General features: G+C 45.7%; 9 protein-coding genes across 9 annotated transcripts; 6 read left to right on the top strand and 3 right to left on the bottom strand.

The window, feature by feature from the left end:
• Positions 1-284: 284 nt before the first annotated feature.
• Positions 285-1174, top strand: LY89DRAFT_731581 (S-adenosyl-L-methionine-dependent methyltransferase; the record flags this gene model as incomplete). The annotated part of the gene is made up of 2 exons (XM_018219583.1): positions 285-726; positions 774-1174. 2 exons carry the CDS (start codon positions 285-287, stop codon positions 1172-1174), a joined length of 843 nt encoding a protein of 280 aa, XP_018073520.1.
• A 321-nt stretch (positions 1175-1495) lies between these two features.
• Positions 1496-2185, bottom strand: LY89DRAFT_479019 (uncharacterized protein). Its single transcript, XM_018207828.1, has one exon. The coding sequence runs from the start codon at positions 1969-1971 to the stop codon at positions 1546-1548; it is 426 nt and encodes a 141-aa protein (XP_018073519.1). The 5' UTR covers positions 1972-2185; the 3' UTR covers positions 1496-1545.
• A 707-nt stretch (positions 2186-2892) lies between these two features.
• On the top strand, positions 2893-5772 carry LY89DRAFT_479021 (OPT superfamily oligopeptide transporter). Its single transcript, XM_018207829.1, has 9 exons — positions 2893-3010; positions 3122-3126; positions 3178-3230; positions 3302-3612; positions 3715-3727; positions 3778-4083; positions 4137-4837; positions 4889-5114; positions 5165-5772. The coding sequence occupies exons 1-9, from the start codon at positions 2934-2936 to the stop codon at positions 5642-5644; spliced, it is 2172 nt and encodes a 723-aa protein (XP_018073518.1). The 5' UTR covers positions 2893-2933; the 3' UTR covers positions 5645-5772.
• Positions 5773-5931: 159 nt separating this feature from the next.
• Positions 5932-7217, top strand: LY89DRAFT_683090 (uncharacterized protein). The gene is made up of 3 exons (XM_018214638.1): positions 5932-6039; positions 6089-6455; positions 6504-7217. Exons 1-3 carry the CDS (start codon positions 5974-5976, stop codon positions 7037-7039), a joined length of 969 nt encoding a protein of 322 aa, XP_018073517.1. The 5' UTR covers positions 5932-5973; the 3' UTR covers positions 7040-7217.
• A 3037-nt stretch (positions 7218-10254) lies between these two features.
• Positions 10255-10977, top strand: LY89DRAFT_683089 (uncharacterized protein). The gene is made up of 3 exons (XM_018214637.1): positions 10255-10305; positions 10499-10858; positions 10913-10977. The coding sequence occupies exons 1-2, from the start codon at positions 10288-10290 to the stop codon at positions 10799-10801; spliced, it is 321 nt and encodes a 106-aa protein (XP_018073516.1). The 5' UTR covers positions 10255-10287; the 3' UTR covers positions 10802-10858; positions 10913-10977.
• Positions 10978-11271: 294 nt separating this feature from the next.
• Positions 11272-11965, top strand: LY89DRAFT_667154 (uncharacterized protein; the record flags this gene model as incomplete). The annotated part of the gene is made up of 2 exons (XM_018212957.1): positions 11272-11289; positions 11534-11965. 2 exons carry the CDS (start codon positions 11272-11274, stop codon positions 11963-11965), a joined length of 450 nt encoding a protein of 149 aa, XP_018073515.1.
• Positions 11966-12465: 500 nt separating this feature from the next.
• LY89DRAFT_581151 (uncharacterized protein) lies at positions 12466-13123 on the bottom strand (the record flags this gene model as incomplete). Its single annotated transcript, XM_018209098.1, has 2 exons — positions 12466-12927; positions 12986-13123. The coding sequence occupies 2 exons, from the start codon at positions 13121-13123 to the stop codon at positions 12466-12468; spliced, it is 600 nt and encodes a 199-aa protein (XP_018073514.1).
• A 289-nt stretch (positions 13124-13412) lies between these two features.
• On the bottom strand, positions 13413-15464 carry LY89DRAFT_683088 (uncharacterized protein). The gene is made up of 3 exons (XM_018214636.1): positions 13973-15464; positions 13941-13944; positions 13413-13916 (listed from the first exon to the last, which is right to left on the bottom strand). The coding sequence occupies exons 1-3, from the start codon at positions 15088-15090 to the stop codon at positions 13464-13466; spliced, it is 1575 nt and encodes a 524-aa protein (XP_018073513.1). The 5' UTR covers positions 15091-15464; the 3' UTR covers positions 13413-13463.
• Positions 15465-15809: 345 nt separating this feature from the next.
• On the top strand, positions 15810-17767 carry LY89DRAFT_780166 (uncharacterized protein; the record flags this gene model as incomplete). The annotated part of the gene is made up of 5 exons (XM_018222361.1): positions 15810-16049; positions 16101-16230; positions 16277-16787; positions 16836-17330; positions 17381-17767. Exons 1-5 carry the CDS (start codon positions 15851-15853, stop codon positions 17765-17767), a joined length of 1722 nt encoding a protein of 573 aa, XP_018073512.1. The 5' UTR covers positions 15810-15850.
• Positions 17768-18026: the final 259 nt, after the last annotated feature.

Here is an 18026-nt window from a genome sequence, read left to right as displayed (position 1 = left end):
ACACAGAGGAAATTAGAGGAGAGTAACCTCTCTGCTAGTTATATGATCCTAGGCTTAGCAGATCGACAATTGGTCAATCAGAACAAGGCCTCGTATACTGAAGACTCATCTCGGAGACATGCGGAGACTTATTCGTGGACACGTGATGGACTCCCCTTGACCACCAAAGAGTATAAATCTTTCACAAAAATGGTTGAAAGTTGTCTTGACAAGTTCAACTCTCTCTATAATTCATGAATCGCAGTCTATCTCTCCTATTCCACTTCTCTAGAGTCTTTCAAACCATGAAGCCCAATACTTCATACAGCTCTAATTACGAGCGGATGTCTGGCAACTGCACTCGATTAGTTGCTGCACAGATGCTCCAGAACCTCTCTCCACCCATCACACCTTCTTCTTATATTCTCGACAATGCTTGTGGACCAGGAATCGTAAGCGAGCAGATCAAGCTCCTCCATCCTGATGCCAAAATCATGGCCACCGACTGGTCACCAGCAATGATCGAAGAAACGCAGAATAGGATTGAAAAGGAAGGGTGGAGCAATATTCAGACGGGAATTGAAGATGTAAGGGATTTGAAAGGACTGGAAGATGGGACGTTCTCGCATGCGTTCACGAACTTGGGGATGCTTGTTCCTGGCGATGATGACTCTGGAGTCAGAATAACAAGCGCGCTGTTCCGAGTATTGAAAGTTGGAGGTGTAGCTTTGGTGTCTTCTTGGGCCGGTAATTTCAACCCTCCTTGCTGGAAATGCTTGACTAACGTTGGATAGATCGAGTGTGGCTCAATGCATTTTACAACACTGCACGCGCGATCAGACCAAACGAAGAGCCACAGAAACTCATGGCATTGATGCCAGAAATGATGAAAGCTTCATGGCTTGCTGCACAACTTGAAGATGGCCGTTTCGGAAATAACATTGAGGTCAAACCCTGTGTGACTTACACGGAGGCAGGAAGTCTTGATGAATTAGTGAACAATATGCTACTCGCCAAGCAAATGTTCTTCAGCGGGTTCAGCGATGGCGAAATGGAAAACGTGAAAGGGATATTCAAGGAAGAGTTGAAAAAGTTGAGAACTTTCGAGGAAGTAGAGGGAGGTGTGAGAATTGAGATGAAAGCTTGGATCGGTATTGGCTGGAAGAAAGGAGACGAGTTAGAAGTCCCAGTGTAGAAATCTCCAGAGTGCAGAAAAGGGAACAATCTGATGACTTGATCCTTGCGAGATAATACAAACTAGTTGAATTCTTGCAAATAGGTGACAGAGATTCGCGAGCAATACAGGATCTCGAAAGCGCAAACATAGGTATAGATGAAAGGAAGTCCCGAGATTCGTCCCCATTACCTTTGAGTCGGGAAAGACAATTAGCCTCGAAATGAATGCAGGATGTAGATCTGATAAAATATGGTAATCATGTACAAGTGCGGCACCACTTTGTTGGTAAAGACAAATTAGGATTGATCGCTGCCTATTTTGCTGCAGCAGATATAAATACCACTGATATCCCACTCCCTCTCTCATTCCTTAAGTATTGAATCATACTTTTATCTGCATAGCATAACGCTGTCGACTGCACACTCGACAGCAACTTTGAGACATCTTATGAAGACTCGCAGCTTCTTCAGGTATCGACACAGGGTATGCTTCCCCGCAGCGAGCCATGAGTACTTGCCCGTGCCAAGAAGTACAAGACACAAGTATCCCACTTTCACTTGAAGAAGGCACTGAGTCACGATTGAAGCTTCGAGGATGGAGTTGAGATAAGCAACCGCCGTCGAGACACACCAGCCCAGAGCCCGTTTCTCTCCATGTCCAATAGTACAAGTTATTTCGATCAGCTTGCGTCGATTATGATGGCAGAAGCTTTCGGCGAAATCCTGCCAGAGACGGGGATGTTCAAGTGATCTGCAGGGCATTGCCTCACTGATAAGGCAGCCCGAACATATCGTCAAGCACAGAGAGCCTTTCATTCGTCGAGAACACGAATACACACGATGCTTCGTTACATTGATCTTGAGAGTTTCGTCAATACTACCTTTTCATGTTCAATCATTTTCCTTGGCACCGGAGTGAGCGTGGAGGGAACGAGACAATGAGGGGCAATTAAAGGAAAGAAATGCTGTGCTCTCTCAGAAACAGCAGCTCCGAAGCCTGTCCTGAAATCGTGTAGTTGCATTGTTTCTACTTCGACTTTGTGGTATACCGATATTTTGGTGCAATAAGCACTAAAAGGGCAGCTGGGAACAGATCGACGCACGATGGGCACTGGTAGTGTGGTCGAGCGACGACCCCTCCTTCCCTTAACCTTAACCGGTTATCACACCGGTCCTGATAACCATATAACTTATGCATGACGATCCTTGTACGGAATCTGAGAGTGGCAATTGGATACAAAAGTTAATGATAGTGAGCGAGAAGGATGTTACGATTATATGCAGCTTTGTGTCCTGGTGATTGCAAGCTCAGGGATTGAAGATATGGTTTGCGGAAGGCAAGTTCCGAGCAATTCACAATCTTGAGATTCATAAATCTAGTCATACAGAGAGATCTTTTCTTCTCGTTTCCTTTAACAATTGTTTTTCGGGAAACGTCGAGTTCCATATCCGACAATGGCCTCTCGAATGCCAGGCCAGGTGGGCGCACCACTCGGCGGTGATCCTGCGTTGGCCTTCAACACTGGCCACTCGAGTGGCATTGAAGCATTGGAAGAGCTTGGAGTTCACGATGTGTCAGAGAAGCGAACAACGACAGTAGCCGACAAGAAGATCGATGAAAAAGGAGGAACTGATGAAGAAATACAATATGTTCCTGTGGACGAGGAGTCATTCGGCATTGGGAAGGGACTGACAGCTTCTGAGAAGGTCTGTGTTTTTCGGCTCAATTGAGCACTTACGATAGAAAAGGTGCTGATTCGAGACTTAAGGTGAGCAACATGGAGGAAATCGCATTATATGCACTCCATGTCGATGATGATCCATCGCTCAACCCTTGGACGTTCAGAACCTGGTTGTAAGTTGAAACCCAGTGCTTAAATTGTCATCTGGATTCAGGTGTATGAGATACCCAGAAAACGTTGCACTTGCTGTTTCAGTCGGTGCATGTGGCTAACTTGACTTGTAGTCTAGGTTAGTAACATTTGCAAGTGTTTCCTGATAGAGTCCTGACCCTCATGACAGGCATTGGACTTTCGTGCTTTTCAGCGGTCTTGGCTACAATATATCAGTTTAAGGTTAGACTTTTAACTTTATGTAGACTTGATTGAATACGTCAATTTGTCTCCTGGTGCTAATTTGAAGACAGCCTCAAGGAATTGTTCTCTCAGCAACCTTCCTTTGCGTCATAAGCTATGTATTAGCTCTAGTTCTTGAATACATACCAAAGTCAGGATTCTTGGGAAGATGGTTAAATCCTCATTCTTTCAATCACAAAGAGCATGCAGCCATTCTCATAATGTCCTCAACGGCTGCGCGTTCAGCCATGGCAGCAGAAGTAATTGCGGTTCAGCGATTGTGGTATACGAAGACCCCGAATGCCGCAGTCTGTATCTTTCTCATCTTCTCTTCGCAAATCCTGGGATACGGTGTCGCTGGATTACTGCGAAAGATCCTGGTGTAAGTACTCTGCTGTTCATTCCAAGGACTTAATTTGGCTCCGTCCACCTACTGCTGACTGTTCCAAACAAGCCTTTACTAACTCTCTAATTTTGACTTCAGTTACCCAACCAAGGTACATACTCCGCACTTTTGGCCCTCATAAGTACTCATAAGACATTTTAGTTCTTCTACCCTGCCAATTTACCGATCATGTCGTTGCTAGAAACTCTTCACAGGAAGAAGGTAGACACAAAGCCGCAGTTGAAACTATTCTATTGGGCTTTCGCTATAATTTTCGTCTGGGAACTAATCCCTGAATACATTATGCCAATCTTGACTGCGGTCAGTGTATTCTGCTTGGCCAACCAGAAGTCCCTGGTGTTTACCAACATCTTCGGAGGAGGTAACGGAAACGAAGGTCTTGGGTTCCTGTCATTGTGCTTTGATTTCCAATACATCGGGAGTGGCGCTCTCTACTTGCCTTTAAAGGTATGTCTTGATCATCTCGCTGTGCAGGTCCACACTACTAATCCTGCGCCCAGACTCAATTCAACACCATGGTCGGCTATTGTTTGAACATCGCTGTATTTCTTGGTATATTTTACGGCAATATCTGGCGGGCCAAAGATTTTCCGTTTCTCTCACAGCTACTATTTTCACCAGAGTCGAACTCAACATCTTATGTGACTTTCAACCAAACAGCTGTTTTGAACGAGCATGGCGTCTTGGATGAATCGAAGCTTGCCACAACGGGCATTCCATACATGGCTGCCACTTTCGCCAGTTATGTGCTGACGCAGAATATGGCTATCACAGCAACTTTGACACATATGTGTCTGTACCACTGGGACGATCTGAAGTCGGCGTTTGACTTTATGTCTCTTGCGAGCATTAAATCTTTAGTAAAACCATCCACTTGGATGTTTTGGAAGAAGGAAAGTCGGACTGAGGAAGAGACTGCCAACATGGATCCGCATTACAAGCTGATGCTTCGTTATAAAGATGCTCCGGATTGGTGGTACGGGCTCGTGTTTCTGGCTTCTGGTGTTGTTGGCTTGATCTGTATCTACGAAGCAGATTCCGGCATGGCTTGGTGGGCTTTTATAGTCTCTGTAATCTTGGCTAGTATAATGATTCTCTTCATGGGAGCACAATATGGCTTGACTGGCTTTCAACTTCATGTACAGCCCATCATCCAAATGATTGGTGCTTACTTGGAACCAGGAAGACCTTTGACGAACATGTTAGTGTACCCAGAAATTCGCTATTCTAACCAACACTGACAACAATGCAGGTATTTCACTTTGTTTGGATACAACTCCGTTGGACAAGGCATGCTTCTGCTTCAAGATCTCAAACTTGGACAATATGCCAAGCTCTCTCCTCGATGTACGTTTGCTATGCAAATGGTTGGAACATTGGTTGGAGCTATCCTCAACTATGTCATCACTTTATCCATTACGACAAACCAGCGAGAAATCTTGTTATCGATTGAAGGTACCCATATTTGGTCTGGAGCAGTGAGTTTCTCAAATCCATGATCTTGATTCTCGACTGATTGATCAACCAGGCTCTGCAATCCTTCAACACTCAAGCAATCACGTGGGGAGGACTTGCCAAACAGATGTATAGTTGGGGAAGCACCTATCAATGGGTCCCGCTTGGGCTCGTGATCGGCTTTGCAGCACCACTTCCAGGCTACTTCCTACATCGACTTTTCCCCAAAGTTGGGTTCAACCATCTCAACATGTCCATCATTTGCTGGCACATTGGCTGGCTTGTGACAGGAATCAACTCTGCTATCATCAGCTTCTTGGCTGTTGCCTTCTGGAGTCAATATTATCTCAGAAGATACAAGCCGGAGTGGTTCTTGAAGTACAATTATGTGCTCTGTGCGGGGCTTGACGGAGGTACTCAGGTCATCGTGTTCATCATGACGTTCGTTTTCTTTGGGGCAAGCGGGAAGCCAATTCCTTTCCCAAACTATTGGGGGAATAATGCGAATGGGAACATTGACTTTTGTAAGCTGAACCCAGCAAATAGTGGATGATGAGATGAATTGGAAGTGGATGACTTGTGGGCTGGGTAGGAGCAGAGGATTTTTGTTCGACGGGTGTTTGGATTGGAAAGATTTTGAACGTAGATTTAGATGGTATGATACCAAATAAGAGTTCAGACGTATTTTATTCCTTCAACAAAGTCTGTTTGGAGGGGAAATCAATCACTCTCGAACATAAGAATAGGGGTCCGGCAGAAAGATAATCCGTAGCGTGCCGCTAAATTTGAACCCTGTCCAAATTTGTGATGACATCTACGATTCGACCGAGAGAGCTTGATATATGAGAGGTTTCCATTAATTCTTCCCTCAATTCCCAAACAATGGCTTCGAAAACTTGTGTGTCGTGTCTCCGAACACTACAGAGACAATCACGTTCAGTAACCCAGGTAAGTGGTTAAGAGGCTTCTTTTGGTATCATCTCTCATAATTTCATAGACACGGAGAGCACCTCCAGCGTTTCCTTCTTCTAGAACATTTACGACTACCCCTCCGAGGCATGTCGAACTTCCTGGGCCCAATGCGACTGCTGCGACATCGATTCCACCCGTCACTCCTGAACGCGCAACTGGAAATACTACCCAAGCAGAGAAAGAACCTACGAGGCTGAAGGCTGCAAGAGAATTGAAGAAGCTCGCAGGCGGGGCTACAGAGACATATACTGCATATGGAGCGACGGAATTGCTATATAAGGAATGCGCGAAACAAGCGGACTACACAATCCCACAAGCAAAGACAGGTGAAGAGATGCCGAAGACAGAAGACGGAGTGGACGTTGGTATTGGCGAAGGATGGTGGCATACAGGTATTTTGTCTGCACAGAAAATGCTTCCAAGTACTGACAACGAGCTAGAATTGGGTCTGAAGCCAACATTCAGCACATGGTCTCAAGTCACCATGCTACATATGTATCTCCTCTCAGCTCGCTTCCGCTGCTTCCAACCACATATCGCTCAGCCATGGCAGCAACATCTCCTCGATCACTTCTTTTACGATGCAGAGAACAAGATGACGATCAATCATGGAATGCACGCACGTGGTACACGAAATAAATATTTGAAGGACCTATTCATACAATGGCGAGGTCTGCTTGCTGCTTATGACGAGGGCTTGTACAAGGGCGATGCTGTGCTAGCAGCCGCTATTTGGCGAAATGTTTTCAAGGCAGACGAAAATGTAGATGTGAGAAGTTTGGCTCAGATTGTGAGCTACATGAGGAGAACATTGAAAGGCCTCGATCTTGTGCCTGATGAATCCATCATGCGGGCGAAGTTGGAGTTTGGTAGTCCAGCTGAGGAAGAAAGATTGGTCAAATCAAGAAGTCAGATGATGGATTTACCGTTTGAGAACGCGTCTGGGACGGACTTGCCAGGTGGCAAACAGCCTTGATGGAGAAAGAAGGTATTTGTTGTAAGATATCAGGAAACTTTGTATATTGTACAGAGTATGAGACTACGAAAACGGGAGCTTTAGACACGGAGGTCAGCAAGAGCATCTCCCAATCAAAGAAACTCAATGCTATATTTAACAGAGCTCCGTTTCATTTAATGAATGAAGGATCCTGCTTACACTCAGCGTCTTTTGCCATTTCGTTCCATATCTCGTTAATTTCCTGCGAGGCATTTCAACCAAATCAGCCAGCAAACCAAGAAACTCCCTCCAACATCATTTGAGAGATATAGAGCCCCTTCGCACCTAGTAAGTGAAATACGAATCGTAACAAGAAGATTGCGCATCAACGGCGCGTGAGCAGCGGACAGATCTAACCCCCTTCTCGTACGGATAAATAAACTGCCCAAGAAGCCCATTGCCAGAAAGTTGTGTCCAATCATGACCGACCGTATTGCAATCTCTATCAGTGTAGACGCAGCACACATTTTGAGAATAATAATACATGGACGAGGCTGATCTGTCCCAGTAGTCTGGAAGGTTGATGCAGGTCCCATATGGGCCAAAAGCTTGCCAAAAGGAGCCCAGACACTGAGGTTCCGTGTAGAAGTCTGCTAGAATACTGGATACAATTAGTTCGTCAGCTGATATTGGAGCAAGGGAAGAAGCGATCTTACGGATCTGGTCCAATATTGCAAGAACACATGTAAAGTCCAGATGGTAGTGTTATGCTCTGGCAGTTGCTAGAATTGTAGGCGCAGATGCTACCCGGTGAGCTGAGAGGCGGCAACGAAGTTGTTGTCACCTGGGCTGATATCACAGCTACCAGGCCGGAGAGAAGGGGCAGTCTTTGCATGAGCTTTATTTAAGACAAGAAGATGGCTGCAGAATTCGAAACAGGTTCTAATGATTGTATTGTTGACTGATAGCGGACGTCTTCGTAGTCTCAAGTTCGTTCCAATTTTGTGCAGTGATGCTTCTCAATTACCCTTCTTCGGGACCAATTTATAAATTTGAGAAACCTTGAGGGCGCATGCATCTGATCTTCAGATCAATGAAGTCTAGCCGCACTAATGATGAAGGTACTAGTGACTTGATAGTGCGGGAGTTACAATGTACAAGGGTAGGGATGACGGAACCCCAGTTCCAAGTGAAGGTTGGGTGTCAACTGTGGCAGCAGCTGCAACTTGAGATATGACTGATATCTCATTCCTCTGGCCTCTAAATAGTGATATACTTGCTAAATCTGACTTATCTTAACGACAAAGAGAGGTGAAAGTCTATGATGTAGGTAAAGTGGTTAGGCACAAGGGTTGAGGACCCCGGAGCAGCAGCAGCTGGAGCTGGATTTTGGTTACGAAACATGGACAGAGGCAAGTTATTCCGTGGATTACAATGAATACATAGTGTAACTTCGTGCCATAAAGGATGCGAGGAACATAAACCAAGGACTAGAACACCACATGACCATCGTTATCACCGACACAAAGACTACGACCAGGTATGGTCGCCACAGGCGAAAGGTTTCAGAACAATCCACAACTAATGAGTATAGAGAGACTTGAGCAACTATTCAAATATAAGATTCTTAGAAATCTCCCCGACCTTCACACTTTCTGGGTGTACCAAGGTTGGTACCACGGTAAGCGGCATTCTAGCTTCAAGACTAAATAGAATTGTGGAACAAGATACTCCGAATAAATGCAGGATTGGTGTTTATTATAGTATGATCCTTCGGATGTGCTCCGAAACAATTACTTCCGGATTTCTGTGGAAAGGTTTCGGAACTCGTATGCAGGTCATGTCCTTCGGCATAACGTGATAGAAGCAGACTATATCTCATGATATTCTTCCTCACAAAATCCTCGGATGAGAACGAAGTATCGATCTTGAATGTAAAGTCTTTAATACATACTTAGCTGTATCTAAGTGTCATTCTGGTTGTCGTCCACCTAGAATCGGTCGGACAAGCGAACCAGCCCCTGATCAGAAAACCCTCGAACAAGATCAGGCTTCATATCCTCCATAACAATAATTGAATGTAATTCAAAGTGCTTCAAATGCTCAAGCACCTTAATCAGAGATCGAAGACTGGCGGTGCGGAGTGCGAAGTTCGCAATACGAATTCAACATTTCCTTTGGTCATGAACAAGTCAAAGGGAAATTTGATCTATTACGGTCAGCAATATCTCTGACACTTTCAGCAGAAGTCTTTTCTTCCACTCTAGATTTCCACAAGCTTGATGCCACAAGACAGTAATAACACCGAGGAGTTACCCCTTTTTTCTATCCTAAATATTCTCGGAAATGGCTGTGTTTGGCCTGTAGCCGAGACCGTAGCGACATTCTCATTCACCATTTCTATGAAAAATGCGGTGCCGTATCTTGTCGAGACTTCTTCTTTCTAGTCTCACAGATTAGTGAGAGCTCGTCTAAGCGCTTTTGCCATGCCTCAGCTGCATTTCTTAGAGAACATCCAAGTAGTCTTTCTTATCGCCGAAACACAGCGACAGGACAAAGTAGCTGTGTCCCAGACTTTATGGCCTATGTTTCAAAGTTAAATGAAATATTCTCTTGAGCTTAGGTCTTTTATCACATGAATCAGGCTCTGATGCTTGTGTCAATGTCTGTACATCGGAACATGCTCTGGTGTTGCTTCCCCTTGAAGCAGACACCCTCAATCAGGCTCATGATACTACGGGGAGTCTGGTTAGAACTATTGAAACGACTTCGTTGATCAAATAATCGGCGATAAATATCATTATAGCGGAAGCTTCGATACTTAGGACTCCTTTCCAAAGACGTTTTCTTTGAACAATGATGTACTTACTATTGGTTTCGAGCGGCTCGTCAACATGAAGGCTTCTTCTGCTTGAAGGCTCTTATCCATATGTAATGTATAGACAGTCACAGTCTTGTCATCGTCTTTTCATACCCAGACATTTTAGTCATCTGTGCATTAGTCCGGGCTTGAAGGATGAAGCGACATTTTGACAGCGGATGAAACATAAATGACGGCGGATCACAGCTAGTCTACATCTATACAAGATAGCCGACTCTGTGCTCTCTGGTGAATACGTATTGGACAATATTGCGTCAGCTAAAGCGCCGGATCATAACGCGAGACCACTTTCGCAACACGCGAGGCCACTTTTCCGATTCGCAACGAGGCCGTCTGCAAATACACTTCTTCTTTTCTTCAAACGCAGAAAAAGCGCAACAGAAATCAACAATAAAAAATTTCCATAATGGTCCTTACTCGAAGCGTAAGTTGTCAATCGGTCTCATGCTTTGCTCCCTTTTGAAACGCCCTCTGATGTCTATATCTTCGCTTCGCAAACATCTACAATTGTCCAGAAGACCAGGACACAAGTTCCACTCCCTCGAACACCACCTCTCTCCCATTTCATATTGACAATTAGAATTGTGAGGGGATTTGCTGACAAATTTCTCACACAGCAACGAAAAGCCGCTCTCGAGTCAGGTAGCAGCGTAACCGCTACTACCGATCATAACGACGCAAGCAAACCTCCGAAGTCATCAAATGTCGCCCGTGAAGAACCTCTAGCGCAGTCTGATAAGACCACAGCCGAAGATGCCACGACCCCATCGTTGAATGTTGTCTTGAAGCCAGCTCCGAAGAAGGCCAAGCCGAAGCTTCGGGCCAAGACTGACAATGAAGAGGTGCCAATGCTGGTCTACAAGGTCACGATGGATGATTTGATGCCGCCTCCATCAGAGTCCGTCGTAGAGATTCACTGAGAAACCTTGCTTATCTCAAATTCTGGTTCTTTTACTACACTTGGCTGGGGTTTTGGGGTATGTAGAGACATCGGAAGAACATCATGCTTGGAACTAATTCAAGTTATATAGGACGTGCACAGGCTTCTTGGTAGAGTTCCTGGGTTGTGTTGATAAGAATTGGGGAGGAGTTCAAGGACAACGAGCAAGAGCTTCATAGACGATGAGGCAAATAAACAATCTTCCTGGCAAAACTATTGGATTCTGTGAAAATTGATACGTCGTATAAATCTTATATGTGTCAAACAGAACGAGAATCTGTAACTGACAATCGACTGGCTACAGTCAATACGTGAATAGGTTTGAATAGGTGTGTACTAGCCCTCATTGCCAGATTTAATCGAAGTCACTTCTTTGCGCCCTTGACCTCTCCCTTTAAATTCGTCTTCTGAAGACAACGCCAAACCGGCAAATTCTTCCAGTCCGAGAAAATGACAGATTACCCAGAAGTAAGTCTCCCTCCATTGAATTTCCGTTCATTTCACATGGCCTTATTCCTCATATTGCGTTCGCCACCCTACGCTTTGCGGCATTCCAAATCTCGTCGTTGTCAAGATGTCAAGGCTTAGAGCACAATTATAATTGATGACTGACTCGATCATCTTCGATGTGGAGTTGACTTGATTGTCTTGAGTCTCTTTCTTCCAAGTCTCTCCCCTCTGATATAGCTATGCTAATTGCGCTGTTCCCCAGAACGAAAAGGTTGTCGATTCCCACCGAAGCGCAAGCCAGATCGCCGCCGCCTCCGATGTTCTTCTCGATACCGACCTTGGCGATCTCCCATCCCTAGTGTCCAAGGTCACTTTGAACGACATCCTTGAAATCACTTCTGAGGCTCAAGTCAACATGGCCGAAACTGTCGAGGTTGTTGCATCTAACGTTGACATCCACAAGACAAGTCACAAGGGCCCTAAACACAGAAAGTCAAAGCATGTGAGCTTCGAGGTACCTGAGCCTGTTAAGAAGCAAGATCTGTCGCCCTACGAGCAGTACTTGGCTTGGGTCGATGACAGGGTAGAAAGATTGCTGAAAAGTCTTCATACTTTGTCCGTTAATGGCATCTTGGTGCTAGAGACTACGCACTTGCCCGCAACCTCGGTGTTGAAGCCGCCGCGGTTGAAGTAAGAGCCCAATAAGTGAGAGAAAAAGCATCAAGGAAGGGCACGTGTTCTTGTTCACGTTCCTTGTGTTTAAATTGTCGGCCTATGACTCGGATATTGTAGTAGGAGTAGTGGTGAAGATTAACTCGGACAATCTGATTTTGATAGAGAACCCTTTTGAGCCGTACATGATCGCGAAAATGATCTCTGAAATAAAGTCGCACATTTTAATCGAGATACATGTCTGATCTAGGCCCCAGTATTTCTATGCTTGAGTGTTTGGATCCTATCTGCATATTTTGTCCTCGATACCTGGCCCAATGTTGGACATTTCCGGCCAGTATTGTCGGGACGAAGTCAGATATTTCCATGCCATAATTGTTGGCTCGGGAGTTTGATGCCTCTACCGAGATCTAGGAGTCCAAGAGTAATGCATCGTATCATGGTTCTCAAGGCAATTGAGGTAGTTTGGGCAGCCACCGAGAAATGGCTCCCAATATTGATCCAACCACGAACTTTAACACTTCAATCCTCCACCTTCTCCCACATCTCAAACTCGTACTTCGTCCCCGCCTCCTCCTGATCCCCAGCGGCAACCTCCTCCCCCACCCAATTATTTAGCCCTGAGTTCTTCCTCCTCCTCCAACCCTCCGCGCTACCATCCTCTCCCAACTTCAGCGGAAACCATGCATCACACTCGAAATCTCCCTTGATCCTCGTCAACAATATCCGTTTCGTCTCCTCCATTTCCAAAGCAGCTTTATAGATCTCCGCTCCTCCGATAACGAATATCCTCTCACTCTTGTTTTCCTGAGCGAATCCAACGGCTTCTGCGATAGAATTCACGATATGTTTCCCAGGTTCGCGTTCAGAGGGAGGAGGAAGCGGGGAGCGAGTTATAACGATATTTGTTCGGTCTTTCAATGGGCGGAATTTTGGGGGTATGCTGTCCCAGGTTTTTCGACCCATGATTAATGCATTCGTGGTCTGCGAATCAATTCAATGATTAGCCGGATGAATTCGGGGAACAAGAGGGATTAAGTACGCCTGGAGGAGCACGTTTGGTTATTCGTGCAAAGTATGCCATTTCTTTCTTGAGTCCTTTCCAGGGCAGGCCGTTATTTATGCCGATTCCCATTTGATTTGTGGCGGCGACTATGAGGGTGAGTTCGCGGGGATGCATGGCTGGAAGCATGGATTGGGATGCCGTTTCTTGTGCTGATTGGGAGGTGGAGCTCATTTTCCTTCCGGGTCAATTGTTTGGATTCAAGGAAGAGACTGTTCTTTGCCGTGTGAGGTTCGAAGGTTGAGAGTGTGAACTTGGCGGGGTTTCTGACGCGTGAGAGGTGAGTTGACGCGATCTGACGAAATGGGCCTAGCGTGCTGCCACCAGATTCCCAGCTTCTTCACCATATAAGAAATGGAGTAAGCTTCACTCTCATGCAGCACTTAGCGATGGAATGTATAAGTCTAAATCTCAACGTATGTTACATTCACAGGATAACTACTTTGCAATCATTGTACTAATCCCCTTCTTCTTTCGGTTCTATAAGCTGCCAGTTTCGCTCCATACCAGCCATCCACTCCCAGAGAAACACACCATAAAGGATAGAAATTGAGGCTCCGCACCAAGCACCAGCTGTTAAGCTCTTGAATAGAGGCAAGCATATAATGAGAGCTACCGCGGGGAGTCTCGGAGCCAATCGTATCCATCTTGAATTGATCAATAGAGTCTTCGGTTTGTCGAGCGGTCGATTTAAAAGAGCCGCCACTGTCATGGCGAAGATTGTACTTGAAAGAGAGATTGATGCTGACCATAAAGCATACAGCGTGAAATGAGGCAAATCTTCAGTGGACACAGGATCCGTTTCGGAAGATACTTCTGCTGAGGTTGTCGTCGAAACTTTCTCTCCCGGATGTTCGACAAGAAAGAGGACCGAAGCTGCGAGGATCAAAAGAGCAGCGTAAATGATGAGGTGGGCACTGTTAAAATCAGCTTGTGCTACGTTAATGAAGAGAGTTGACTCACAATTTCCAAAGAAAACCTTTCCACCATTTTCGTCGCAATGCATGGACATATACCTTGCTCTGGTCACCATTGAAATATAACCAATGGATACAATAATAAAGCAACAAAGCTGTAAGAACGACGCCGCTCGCAGCGTTGAGGCCCATGCCGGACGGACTTCCTTCTATCAGTCTGAAGACTCCTTCGCCGAGGATGATGATGAAGAATCCTTCTATACGCTCCACATAGTGCTCAACATCTGGAGAATGTTCCCATCCGCCTGTCAATAGTGGATCTGAGGCCGGTGAAGCCATGAAGATTGCAAGAGGGTGCTCGGCGAGGTTTGCAGCAAGTAGGAGACCAAGTTTCCCAGGATAAGGAACAAATATGGCTGCGATCCATAAGCCGCTAATAGCTACTGTTGTGACAACCTGGAAAAGAACATGACGTCTGAGGAATGGCAGGAATCCGGCTTGAACTGCGTATGCGATCAAAAATGATCCTCTGGCGACGAGATATATACATATGAGCAACGTAAGACTGTTGCCCTCGTCGTCAGGCGTGAAGGCGTAAGGAGCGTTGATTCCGTAGAGTACACTCAGAACAAGAATCCACACCATGAAGTTGCGTTGAACCACATCATCCCTATAGTAATTGCTTCCATACTCTCTCAGATAGTCCCAGAGTCTCCATACCGGTATGAAGAGAAGCATGTATTCCAAGAACGCAGTCCCTTGGCTTACGCCGCTATCAGTGAAGGCCTGTTCACTAAATGTTGCAGAAATATTCGCGACGATACCGACCCATATCAGATCGATGAAGAGATCTAGACGGGTAAGTTGTACCAGGAAGTTGTCTGTAGCCCGCTGTTCGCCTTCACCGGAGCTAGCGCTGTCTGATCTGACAAGTCGTTCTTTCGGCCTATGCTCCTGATGAAAGTGTTGCAACGCATGAGGTCGTCGTATTATGTGGGCATGTTTGAAGGAACGCTCGTCAACCTCGACTTCGTCCAAATTGGTTCGTTGGCGATTTGCACGAGTAATCCATTGCCGCCGTGTCAATAAGGATTCGGATGTCGATGGATGTGTATCTTCGTTGAAGGCGACATTTTTAGCCTCATGGGAGCGCTCAGGGTCAGACATGTTGAGGACAGAGTCCAGGGATTGCTAGATTGATCAAGGACTGTACCCGTGGATACAGACATAACGGGAGCCAGAGATGGTCGCCAGCTCGCGATGCGACGATGATGATTGAACTTCTCGCTCGGATCAGGGGCAGAGCTTATGAGGAGCAATAGATATAGGGCTGTATCTAGCCACGCATCTGGTGCCCAGGTTATTGTTGATCTAAATTCTACGCCGCCTGACAGCTTGACATAAAGTCGAAACAATGACGAAAGTGGAAGTCTGCGAATCAAAACATGGGAAATGATTATCGCTATCAAGGTGGAGACAGACACTTGAGATGCCAAGCACCAATTGATATGTGCCAATTCATTAAGCAGCATAAGCTGTCCTCAGCCGCAGAGTCCAAAACTCTGGTAGCGCGCATACTGGAGGCTTTCATTAAACGGGTTGGCTTGGCAGAGCCCTAAAGCGCAAGACCTGCCGAGAATAGATTTAGAGATGAATCTTCAAGACTCCTTGAAGCTTCCCATCGATTTTGCGATATATCGGCAAATAGAATTGTTGATGAAGAGAACAAGTACAAAACAAGTAGAAAACAAGTTGCTTTGATGAATGCAAGTAAGAACTTATTCGAATCCTGAGAAAGACGAGCTATTCCCAAAGTAGTTAGCCGAGTTGAAATAGTTCATTTCTTGCTGCCTCCTTGCAAATCACCTCGGTCTAGTTGCAAGCGTCAAGTCCCTTCAATTCTGCCTTTTCCGTCTTTTGCTATAAAATGGATAAGAGGCAGAACAAGACAAGTCGTCGAGCCTGTGCGTTTTGTAGAAAAAGGAAGCTGCGATGCGATAGGGCGAACCCTTGTGGATCATGCCAAAAGTTTGGCTTCGAGTGTCAGTACATCTGTGTTCCGGATGGTCGAGTATCGAAATCAGTCTCGAAATCCTCACGGGTGAATCAGCTTGAAAACCGTCTTTGTGAGTACAATACCTATTCATCCTCGGTGGCTGTCACCTGACTGGACGCAGACAACGTGGAGCAGTTGCTGCAGTCAACAAGCCAAGATAGTGGACAAATTATGAATCTCAGTCCCAACGAATCACTCTATCGTCAAATTGATGATCTAGCTGCATTAAGTTCAAGTACAATTCGCTCGCTGTATGCACTCCCACCAAGCAACGACTTGGGCTGACACATTATCCAGAGAGCAAGCATTTTTTGATTTCGTGCATCCTGTCATTAGCTTGATCCATCGAGGAAGTTATATGGAATCGAAAGCTACAACTCCATGTTATTTGACACATGCAATATGGGCATTGGGTGCTTTAAATTCTGAAGTGCATACTGGTTGGTCCGAGCAGTTATACTACTCATCTCGGCAGAAACTCGAAGAAGCAGAACTCAAGGATCGTCGATTTGATCGAGTCACTCTTGCTCAGGCGCAAGCAGTTATACTCATATCCTATTATGAGCTCCATCAAGGGTTCTTTCACAGGAGTTGGATAAGCATAGCGAAAGCTGTCCGATTAGTCCAAGTAATGAAATTGCACCGGCTCGACGGGATATCACAATTTCGTCATTCACTCGAATCCATCAGTACACCCAAAGTCATTACCGAAGCAGAAACCAAGAGGAGGGCATTTTGGCACACTTTCTTGCTTGATCGATACTGTTTTGTTTCTACTGGTTCTCCCACCTTGATCCAAGAGAAAGATGTAGGCTTCACTTTGGCCAGCGCAACCAAAACACTAAAATACATGCAGATTTACACTTACTTGCCAGCGTCTGATGATGCTTTCGCCAAAAGTTTCGAAGAGAGATATGTAGTCTTGCAAGACGCTCTCACCACCACAACAATCAACCAACCACTGTGCAGCTTCGCAGCCTTGGTAATCCTCTTGTGTCAGAGTATATCCAAACTTCGAAGTCTTGACCAGTATGAAATGCACATCGACGCTACGGAGTCATTACATAACGACCTACATTCGAAATCAGACTTGCTTCAGACCGCCCTGGGCACCGTTTATCGTGTCCCCAAAAATTTGGGTATTGAAACTTCTCTGTTGGACCCTAGCCTTGCCTACTTGCATACGGCAACATCGACATCAACAATTACCTTGCATATAGCAGCACGAGCCTTGGCTCAAGACAATGTACCCTTGCCTGAAAGCTGGCCGCCTGACAACAAACAATGCCTCGAAGCCGCCACGAACATCACCAATGTTTTAGAAATAACCAATTCTTGGGATCTACGTTCTGTGAGCCCCAATACTGTATTGACTTCCCACTCGTGCTGATATGATTCTAGTACCACTTTCTGACCCTATACTCGATATACAGTGCAGTTGCAGCTTTTGCCAACTCTTGGCTTGTGAACCCGCAGCCTTCATATAAGCGTTCGCTGCGTTTCCTCCTAAATAAACTAGAATCCTTCAAGCCCCGTATAAGACTTGCGCATATCTTGCTACAAGATATTGACACAGAGTTTCCTGAATTGCAGCATCGACTTCGAGCGCAAGGGGAGTCTGCAAACTCGCAAAGCGCTCTGTGTTTGGATTGGGAAGCCCAAGTCGTTACCCACGAGCACAACAAGGCCTTTGACTTCTCCGATGCTCAAGAGCACGACCCATTTCTTGGAGATACAAATAATTGGTGTCTAGACGAGGACCATTTGTACCTTAACGTCTTCACATAAGACTGTTCAGTCTTCGGAAGGATACAACGTGTGGATACTTTGTTGACAAGTGACAACCTGTTCAGGAGGGACGAGCCACAGGAAATTGAGACGTCTCCCTGAGACTTTTTCAGGTGCTGTTGAGTCGAGTCAAGATGTTCCCCGCTTGTACACGTTGCACAGAATCCGAAAGACTTAGTCCCTGATCGCAGGAGATTCAAATTGGTGCGATAATGAGGATGTGCTAGGCGGAGTCACAGTTGCCAAGCTTAGCGGGAAG

The sequence above is a fragment of the Mollisia scopiformis genome (genome assembly GCF_001500285.1).
Source record: "Mollisia scopiformis unplaced genomic scaffold LY89scaffold_8, whole genome shotgun sequence".
NCBI lineage: Eukaryota > Fungi > Ascomycota > Leotiomycetes > Helotiales > Mollisiaceae > Mollisia > Mollisia scopiformis.
This window is presented reverse-complemented; position numbering and strand designations above follow the sequence as displayed.

Bases quoted from the DNA above. Each gene is read 5' to 3' on its own strand.
- LY89DRAFT_479019 (XM_018207828.1), bottom strand. From the start codon at position 1,971: ATGAAAGGCTCTCTGTGCTTGACGATATGTTCGGGCTGCCTTATCAGT.
- LY89DRAFT_479021 (XM_018207829.1), top strand. From the start codon at position 2,934: ATGGAGGAAATCGCATTATATGCACTCCATGTCGATGATGATCCATCG. The intron at 3,231-3,301 runs GTTAGACTTTTA...ATTTGAAGACAG, and splicing joins CTACAATATATCAGTTTAAG to CCTCAAGGAATTGTTCTCTC. The intron at 4,084-4,136 runs GTATGTCTTGAT...TCCTGCGCCCAG, and splicing joins CTCTCTACTTGCCTTTAAAG to ACTCAATTCAACACCATGGT.
- LY89DRAFT_683090 (XM_018214638.1), top strand. From the start codon at position 5,974: ATGGCTTCGAAAACTTGTGTGTCGTGTCTCCGAACACTACAGAGACAA. The intron at 6,040-6,088 runs GTAAGTGGTTAA...ATAATTTCATAG, and splicing joins AATCACGTTCAGTAACCCAG to ACACGGAGAGCACCTCCAGC. The intron at 6,456-6,503 runs GTATTTTGTCTG...ACAACGAGCTAG, and splicing joins CGAAGGATGGTGGCATACAG to AATTGGGTCTGAAGCCAACA.
- LY89DRAFT_683088 (XM_018214636.1), bottom strand. From the start codon at position 15,090: ATGTCTGACCCTGAGCGCTCCCATGAGGCTAAAAATGTCGCCTTCAAC.